Source organism: Salvelinus alpinus, chromosome 7 (assembly GCF_045679555.1).
Source record: "Salvelinus alpinus chromosome 7, SLU_Salpinus.1, whole genome shotgun sequence".
Classification (NCBI taxonomy): domain Eukaryota; kingdom Metazoa; phylum Chordata; class Actinopteri; order Salmoniformes; family Salmonidae; genus Salvelinus; species Salvelinus alpinus.
In genome coordinates, this window is record NC_092092.1 from 69964744 (window position 1) to 69974407 (window position 9664).

General features: G+C 43.6%; 1 protein-coding gene across 5 annotated transcripts; it reads right to left on the reverse strand.

Annotated features, from left to right (window-relative positions):
• Positions 1-104: 104 nt before the first annotated feature.
• pabir2 (PABIR family member 2) lies at positions 105-7568 on the reverse strand. 5 transcript variants are annotated; one of them, XM_071411545.1, is made up of 11 exons: positions 7370-7568; positions 6286-6529; positions 5824-5902; positions 5675-5728; positions 5197-5240; positions 4956-5010; positions 4383-4484; positions 4189-4274; positions 3929-3993; positions 2271-2382; positions 105-2029 (listed from the first exon to the last, which is right to left on the reverse strand). In XM_071411545.1, exons 2-11 carry the CDS (start codon positions 6393-6395, stop codon positions 1885-1887), a joined length of 852 nt encoding a protein of 283 aa, XP_071267646.1. In that variant the 5' UTR covers positions 6396-6529; positions 7370-7568; the 3' UTR covers positions 105-1884. The 5 variants fall into 5 exon arrangements, with proteins under 5 accessions (XP_071267646.1, XP_071267645.1, XP_071267643.1 ...); XM_071411544.1 differs by having other exon boundaries at positions 4932-5010; positions 6286-6468; positions 7370-7564; XM_071411542.1 differs by having other exon boundaries at positions 4932-5010; positions 7370-7564.
• Positions 7569-9664: the final 2096 nt, after the last annotated feature.

Here is a 9664-nt window from a genome sequence, read left to right on the forward strand (position 1 = left end):
TTAAATTGAAAAAAAACTCCATTGTTCTGAAAAAAAAATTGTCAATTATGAAGAGGCCAAAGAGATGAGCAAAACATTTAAACATTGCCAACAACCAGAAGTCATTGAATGGAAATAGACAATTTATTTACCCTTGTGTTCAAATTAAAATTAAAAGGCTCAGGGGGGAAAACTTTGGCAAGCAGTCTAACAACTCTCCCACCTGCCCATATACACTTAATTTACTTTGCCGATCTCATGCCCTAGACATTCAGACAAATTGAAAAATGAACAGGATATAATCAAAAATATATTTTTTAAAAACACCAATTACATTGACAGCAGTGCAAGCATACCTGATCGACCAGCTTGCAGTTTCTTTAAAGACACTCAGTATTCATAACGCTGTTTCATTTACATATATCAATGAAAATGTATAATCACTTTTGTACATGAAGTCTCCCACTCCCTTTGTAAAGACACCATACCCCGAACGAGGGGAAAATATCAAATTTAAGAGTTGAACTGAAATTACTGAACCCAAATGTTTTACAGCGGCCTTAAAATGAATTTGTGAATCAGTGTATAACTGAAGTTTGCCTTCACAGTTCCCCTGATAACTCTTTGGTATTGCTTATGAATGTTCATTGCAAATGTTATTCATAACCAACCAATCCAGTGACACACTCGGCACAAAGCTTTTAGGACAAATGTTGACCACAGTAGACCGACATAAGCCCACTCACTGAATCCCTTTTGAAATGCCACCATGTTCTGTCCTCTACCTCAGTGTGCTCATCCTAAACCAATCTATTGATTTAATTGCAGAGTATTGAGAATAGGGTGAGCTATTCTAATGTTCAATATAAAATGCAATAATGTAGCCTAAAAAAAAAAGTCTGTTACATTTACAAAGTGGCTTCAAACAAGAAAACAAATTATTTCCCTAAAAGCTTCAGAAGTAAAAACAATTTTGTTGCACATCCTGCAGGTCTACAGATATATCCAGGCAGTAGGATTCAGAGACCCGAGTCTGTAGTGTTCAAATCCAGACTGTGTGCCCCCCCCCGCTTACTTCCCTTCAGAGTAAAATCTGCAGGGATGGGTAGACATGACCCAAACCACTGGCAACTGTAGTTACCTAATACCAGAGGGGGGCCAGATTAAGTGCCAAATTTAGAAAATTAACCAGAATGATACCCCACATCTTGGTGACTATAAACTAAAAACTGTTCTTTCAGGATAAATGACAAGTAGTAAGAACATTTCCAATCCCCTCGAGAGAATTGTTAGTTCACTGTTGAAGCCCTGTGCCCGCAGTCATCACTCAGCCAATCACAAAACATAAAACTAATGACACATTGACATGAAAAATTATATACATACTTACAAATGGGAACAAAAAGTTATATCCTTTCATTCATACAAGACCTGCGGACAGTTTTGTGCACACCAAAAACACCTGGAGAATTAGTTTTCTATAAAGAAAACAGGAAAACTGACTTAGTGAGCGACTTTCTCCATCCAGTGCTCAGTCCCTCCAGTGTGAAGCTGGAAAAGGATGTAGGGGATGGGGCTGGAAGCTGACAGTGATGTGATGCAGGGTTGACAACTTGGCTTTTCTGGTCACTGTGGGGCTAAGCAGCACCATGTAAAGGATCCATATCTAACTACTGTTCTCATAGCATCGCACTAGTCTACTACAGCATGGTGTGTCCACAGCTCACATCCAGGGCTTTGGTTTCCTTTCAATGCAAATACCTAGACTCTCCTCCCCTAGCAAAAGCAAACAGCATGGGAAGGGATTCCCACATTAGCTAAAGCAAAGTGATTTGGGGGGGGATGTCGTACAGTTGAGGTGGCTTTCGTGCCTTCACTCTTGTTTAGAGTCTCATGTTCCCTTGTTCATTTTGGGGAGTGGTCCTGGAGGGGGTTGAAGGGAGAGTTACTGGAGGAAGGAGACTCAGAGATGCCCTCCATCTTAGATGGCGAGCCAGTGGAAGAACCCACACTGCTGAGGCTGCCGTCCAGCACATCCGGCGGAGAGAGACTGGCGAGAGGAAAATACCCATTTCATCAAGCAAACTGTTAGATATTCAATGACAATGGGTCACATTGTGATAATGTTCATCATATGGAGGTGCAAAGTCTAGCCTAATGGCAGAGAGGGAACTGAAGCTGTTCAACTTGTGAGACAAATAGTCTTGTCAAGAGACCATTGGCAGCCAATGCTAAACAGTTGTAAAATGTGTTTGCAGGGGTAGCTTTGATCAAGTCTGAGGAACACTCACCTGGAGGTGAAGTCTGGCAGTTGGACTTGGGGCACGAGTACATCAGAGGACAGAATTGTGGTGGTCCCCTGGAAGAGCCTCTTTGGCTGGCTCTCAGTCTCCATCATCTCCCCTACAGAAGACAGGTCATCAATAGAGAACCAACATCCATAGGACATAACACCAACTCACAAAATGCCCTCACACCTTAAGCTCCAAACTTCCAACAGTTAAAGGGGCTGATGTATGCATGTACAGTGCATTCGGAAAAGTATTCAGACCTTGACTTTTCCCACATTTTGTTAAGTTACAGCCTTATTCTACAATTGATTAAATTGTCCCCCCCAATCTACATACAATACCCCATAATGATAACGCAAAAACAGGTTTAGAAATGGCATCACATTCACATAAGTATCGAGACCCTTTACTCAGTACTTTGTTGAAACGCCTTCGGCAGCAATTACAGCCTCATCTTTTCGGTGTGACGCTTCAAGCTTGGCAAGTCTGTATTTTTTTACTTTCTCCCATTCTTCTATGCAGATCCTCTCAAGCTCGGTCAGGTTGGATGGGGAACGTCGCAACACAGCTATTTTCAGGTCTCTCCAGAGATGTTCGATCAGGTTCAAGCCCGGTCTCTGGCTGGACCACTCAAGGACATTCAGAGACCAGTCCCAAAGCCACTTCTGCGTTGTGTTGGCTGTTGGAAGATGAACCGTTGCCCAACTCTTAGGTCCTGAGCATGTTTTCGTCAAGGATCTCTGTACTTTGCTCCGTTCATCTTTCCCTTGATCCTGACTAGTCTCCCAGTCCTTGCCGGTGAAAAACATCCACAGCATGATGCTGCTACCACCATAGGAATGGTGCAAGGTTTCCTCCAGATGTGACGCTTGGCATTCAGGCCAAAGAGTTCAATCTTTGTTTCGATCAGACCAGAGAACCTTTTTTGGGAGCTCTAGGTAGTCTCGGTGGTTCCAAACTTCTTCCATTTAAGAATGATGGAGGCCATTGTGTTCTTGGGGAACTTCAACGCTACGGAATTGTTTTGGTACCCTTCCTCAGATCTGTGCCTTGACACAATCCTGTCTCGGAGCTCTAGGGACAGTTCCTTCGACCTCATGGCTTGGTTTTTGCATTGACATGCACCGTCAACTGTGGGACCTTAGACAGGTGTGTCCCTTTCCAAATCATGTCCAATCAATAGAATTTACTACAGGTGGACTCCAATCAAGTTGTAGAAACATCTCAAGGACAATCAATGGAAACAGGATGCACCGGAGCTCAAATTTGAGTCTCATAGCAAAGGGTCTGAATCTATTTTTTTAATACATTTGCAAAAAAAAAAATCTAAACTTGTTTTCAGTTTGTCATTATGGGGTATTGTGCGTAGATTGAAGAAAAAAATATCTTAAATACATTTTAGAAGGCTGTAACACCACAATAGGTGGAAAAAGGGAATACTCTCCGAATGCACTGTATGCTTGCATGAGACATACCAAGTATACAAAACATTAAGAAACCCTACCTGATACTGAGTTGGGCGCAATTCCATTGATCGAAGCCACAATATTAAAGCTAGAAAAGGAGCAGGTGTCCTTAATGTTTTGTACACTCCATGTATGGATGTGGCATTAACAATGCTTTTTGACCTGTGAAAGCATACATACGGGTTGACCCACCTTTACGTTTGATGGGCCCCAGGATGCTGGGCCTGATGCAGTGAATGGGGCTTTGGCTCCGCCGGCTAGAGACAAGAGAAGACCGCCAACGAGACAACATTTATAGCAGTGACTCACTAATCAAACTGATGAATAGTGTAATGACAATCAAATTTTTTTTTTTTTTTTTTTTTTTTTTTGTGGTGTATGTGGACAATGTGGTGTATGACTATGAATGGCAGTTGTCAGTGATAAGAGCTAGCCCTAGTCAGAGCACTCACCTGAAGCGTCGCGTTGGGCTAGGTATAGGGCTGGGGGATAGGCCGTGGCTGCTCACCAGGATTTGCAATGAAGGGGAGAAGCACTGCTGCTCATTGGAGAGGAAAATATTATGATTAGCCAGGACTCTGCCAGAGATACATTTCTGGTTCCATCTGCCAGGCATCAGTACTAGAGTTGCAGTGGATGCACATACCTTTTTCCCTATCCCTCTAGTAGGGGATGGGGCAGGGGACACGGGCATAAAGTCGATCCGCTTTGGAGACGACGATGCAGATTTCTCAAAGTCATTGTCGCTCTGTGGGGGGGGGGGGGGGGGTTGCACAAGGAAGATTGTAATCTGGGTAAATGTAACAATTCATTATACTATACGGTGGTTGGAAGAGTATTATACTACCAACTGATTCTGTTCTTCAGAGAACATTGGCTGAAGCATGTTATTGGTCACACCCCCTACAAGGAGAGGAGCTCTCACTGGCCCAGGGCAACAGTGGGGAGGTAGCCCATCAAACCAAATGCACAAACAGTACTATTCTTAATTTTGTGCACTACTTTAGTTGACCAGGGCCCATAGGGTTCTGGTCAAAAGTAGTTCACTACTTAGGCAATAGGATGCCATTTGGGATGAAGCCAAATTTATCTTACATGCTAGTGCTCTGCCTAAATACATGAACGCTGAAGTGGTGAGAGCCTCAAATGGTGGAGTGCATATGCCTATTCGTGGAAGAGGAAATCTCCTTGTTACCATGGGAGCGTCATCATTTCTCACCAGGCTCAGACTCTCCTCCCAGGACTGGCTCATCTGCATGGCTGCTTGAACCTCCCTATGGTAGACAAGAAATGCATCCAAACTTTTTTCCTGAAAGGGTTGAGCCAATGACAATCAACCACAGTTATTGACAAAGTATACAATATCATATTACAGAGTGGTACATAAATAGCTTAATGTCTTGAAGGCCAATCAACTGAATTCCATCACCAACTAGCTAGCCTCAATGCATGAGTCTTACCGTTCATGGGCAGTCTCTCTATTCATCAAATCCACACCTTCCTCCTGTAAGAAGCATAGACAGGAGGTTGGTGAGTGATATTATGGTGTCTTACCTACGGCTCAAACAGGCTGACAGACAAGTCCAGTCAACAGTTGTTGGAGAATATTACAAAATCAGACTGCCGAGACCATGAGTTCTGAAATAGTGCACTATGTAGGGAATAGGGTGCCACTTAGACATTGAAATGACAAACCAAATCTAAACTATAGAAATGTATTTAGTCTCTTCACTCTGTCCAGCTTGCTAACAGTAATTAAAAGCATCAAATTGCAAAAATGGATAGAAGACCTTTTTGCACATTTTGACAGCGAGGAAATATAATACATTTTAAGTGTTGTTTTGAAGTCACAGACACTCCCTATGGATAAGGGGCTGACATGCAGAGCAGCTAAAATAATAGCTTGGGCTAATGAGCATGCAATGCAGTCGTACTTACCTGTTTGAGCTGATGAAGCCTAGTGCTGGGGACACGAATGGGTGATGAAGGGACCTGCGAGATGGACTTCAATGAATCACCCAGTCTATAAGATATTACTTAGTAAGAGTACAAGCAGATTATTTTGATTATACTCTTCATTTCCATACTATATTAGGGCGGTTGACAACAGTGGTGCTGTTTCTCCTGCTGCATAGAATCTCACTCTGGAACACCTGGGAATGTTCACTAGAAAAGGACAGACACATTAACACCACCATGTTGGTGTCCTAAATGGCACCCTATATAGTGCACTACTTTTGACCAAAGTAGTGCAATGTAAGGAATAGGGTGCCATAGGGCTCTGGTCAAAAGTTGAGCACTATATAGGAAATAAGATGCCATTTGGGACATATACATTGACTACAATGCGCCGAGTGTCAGAGTATTATACTACCAACTCAGCCTGATCGAGAGACTGGTGGCCTTGTTAACTCTGCTGGTTTTCTGTTGCATGACTGAATTGTCCACACGCCTCACAGCAGAGAAGGTAGTTGAATGATGACTAGATCGCAAGTCTGAAGGTATGTGACGTGCAGAGTGATACAAGTAAGATGAAATTTTCTAAAAACCTTAGGCCATTTATCATTGGGGCACTGTTGGAACGTCTCAGTTGTCCATCACTCTGAACTAGTGAAGATGGGATTTCGAGGTCCAATTCCATCTTCTCTTGATTGCTCATCCTGGTGTCCTCTTTTAGCTGATTCAAGATGTCTTCAGAAACGCCTGCGACGTTCCAGGCCACCCATGCGAAGCTACATGGTGATGCAAAGCAACGTTCTATGTAGGCAACTACACCAATGCTGATTGATGGATCTGAAAAACACCGACATGAATAGAGCAAACATAGCCCACCTGTGGAGTTAACCAGCAACAAGTTTCATGTTTGTTTAGGCTCGTACAATTTTCTATTGGTTTAAGTTCCAGCAAGTGACACTCGTGAATATTTTTCCGGTTATCTTTGGCTAAGGCAACTTCTAGTACTTGTTGCTGCTAGCTAGCAAGCTAATCAGAACTCACACAGAACCCTGGCCTGTGCTAGTTAGCCTAGCTATCTACAGACAATGCCAAGTTGCTTGCTAACTACGGTACTTGCTAATTAAACTAGCTAGTGAGTTAACGTTAGCTAGGGCATGGTTTCCCAAACATGGTTTCCCCCCACCGACAGAGTTTGGGAAACCCTCCTCACCGCACTTCGATACAAAGTGATTTTCGTAGCAGGTAAGGAGAGCATTTTCGCTAGATAACCGTTTCCCTAGCCGTAATCTCAGTCTCATCTGTTACAGTAATTCTCAACCTGTTAAGGGGGGGAACTATTTCGATAAAGTGCGTGAAAATAGTGGTTCCCAGTTAACGTTAGCTAGTCTCGAGGAGCAAGCAAGTGATATGTAGCCAACTGTTTAGAAAGACAGGTTAACGTTAGCCAAATGAATCCATGTCGACAATTGAAACGATACAATCCAAAATGACTGTAGTTTGTATAACGACGTCTCGTTATCAGCTTGTATATAGAACGGCAAAAGCTATTTAACGTGAGTTAGCTCGAAGATAATAGGATATCAAACCAACTGGCTAACGTTAGTTAACGGTAACGTCGTTAGCTAAATCAAATGGTGATGTGATGATGAAGCTATGCTAGTTTGAAAGTTACATTACCATGTTCAGAGGTTCATCAACCTACATAACTTGTATAGTTCTCCCTCAGCCATATATCGAGCATTTCCCTTCACAATACTCTGAAAAAGTGTAGCTAGCTGCTATAGTCGATGACCAATTTTGTTAATCAATCTGCTACTGGAACAGCCGAGAACGCTCCACCAGTACCAAATTTCCCGCCCCTTTTGGTGCTTTCAGGCTGACCGACAGCAGAAGGATCCAATAAAAAGTCTTTAATGTGCCCGTTTGAAAAGCAGACAATTGACCAATGGCTGCAGCGATTGTGAGTTATATCCTGGAGACTTCATACAGTCCAACAGCCCAATTTTCTACTTATATGAATTTACGGTGTTGATCAATTGTTATGACGGGTCACCCCTCCAGACACTTGATCTATGTAATGTGTGCAACATGTCAACTTCAAACGTTTGTTACATATTGCTGACGATAGAAGGGCAGCCATGGCCTTACTGCATAATCTTCTGGAAGAGTAGGCTTGGGCCTATGTAAAAAATATACAGTGGATAAAATTGTACGTAAATGTTCATCAATCAATTACATTCTAGAAATATGTAATAACTACTACTTGTGAAATGAAAAATCATTATGAAATCTTTATGGAACATAATGTACCCCCCCAAATCCTATTCTGTAAAATCATTTTTAAAATGCTGGGAAATAAAATAAACTCTAATACACTCTTGTGGTGTGTGTGTGTGTGGCTCTAGTAGTCTGTAACATCCTTCTGAACACTTCCCTCTGTAACTGGATCCTGGACTTCCTGATGACCCACCCCCAGGTGGTAAGGTAGGCAACAATGTATCCACCACGCTGACCCTCAACACGGGGCCCCTCAGGGGTGAGTGATTAGACCCCTCGGGTACTCCCTGTTTCACCCATGACTGCGTGGCCACGCACGACTACAACAGCATAATTAAGTTTGCCACGACACAGCGGTGGAAGGCCTGATCACCGACGACAATGAGACAGCCTATAGGAAGGAAGTCAGATACCTGGCAATGTGGTGCCAGGACAACAACCTCTCTCTCAACGTGAGCAAGACAAAGGAGCTGATCGTGGACTACAGGAAAAGGAGGGCCGAGCACGTCCCAATTCACATCGACAGGGCTGTCGTGGAGAAAGTTGAGAGCTTCAAGTTCCTTGGTGTCCACATCACTAAGGACATATCATGGTTCAAACACAATGCCTCTTCCCCCTCAGGAGGCTGAAAAGATTTGGCATTGGCCCTCAGATCCTCAAAAAGTTATACAGTTGCACCACAGGAAGCTGCTGAGGGGAGGACGGCTCATAATAATGGCTGGAATGGAGTGAATGGAATGGTATTGGAATGGAGGAGCGGGGCATCATCCGAAAGTCCAGTAGTGAGTGGGCCTCCCCCTTGTCCTGGTTTGGAAGCCGTCAGGAGAGTTGAGAATTTGCACTGATTTCAGATGGTTGAACCAGAGGACAGAGAAAGATGCATACCCATTGCCCCATCAAGCCGATGCTCTCGCTCCTCCATTTCCTCTAACGTCTGCCTCAGTTTCTGGTAGTCGGATGGAGAGACCCTCCTGTACGGCAGCCTGAAAGGCTTTTCATCTTTGAGTCGGATACGGTGGATGACGTTCTTCGCTTCTCCACAGTTAAGTCGGTCCCTGGAGAAGATGCCTTCATACTGAGCAATAAGGTCCACTAGTTTTCCTTTCCACATATCAGACACTTCACAGGACTCTGTCAACTTCTGTTAAGCCCAACTCTTCCAACTTTTGTAGATACTCCTTTACCCTTTTTCCACTAACTGAACATTCTTCCCCAGCTTGGGTGACATTCTGAAGAGCAGACTGGACCTTACTGGGGTTCTCAGCATGGCTGGAATAGAGCTCTAGGTCTTCTAGGGCTAGGCATGGGTGCACATCAGCCAACTTGGTGTTACGGCGGAGAACAATAGGGTGGTCCAACATGTTGATCACTTTCATGGGGACCCACTTGTCACCCCTCAAAGGACATACAGTGCATCCTACTAGGACATTTCTTGGTGTAGATCGTGCTGTAGTGGCCTCTATGACTACAGTACTACCAACTGATAGCGGCACCTTTTCTTTCAGTTTTCCCCAGACCAAATGTTAATGTTGAGGCATGAGAGTCACACTCTGCTTGAGCATTACGGTTCCCACTTTGTCTGCTATTTTGTCACCGTGCCAGCGGTTCACGTTGGCTAGCATGCTGAGTAAAAGTCCATGTGAATTTCCTTTGGCAGGTTTGGAGAGGCTGTCCCAATACCACTTTGTTTTCTTA

Coding starts and splice junctions, on each gene's coding strand:
- pabir2 (XM_071411544.1), bottom strand. CDS start 6,395: ATGAGCAATCAAGAGAAGATGGAATTGGACCTCGAAATCCCATCTTCA. Junction 4,485..4,931: donor GAAATGATGACGCTCCCATG/GTAACAAGGAGA, acceptor CCCCCCCCACAG/AGCGACAATGACTTTGAGAA. Junction 2,383..3,928: donor GGGGCCCATCAAACGTAAAG/GTGGGTCAACCC, acceptor TGTCTTCTGTAG/GGGAGATGATGGAGACTGAG.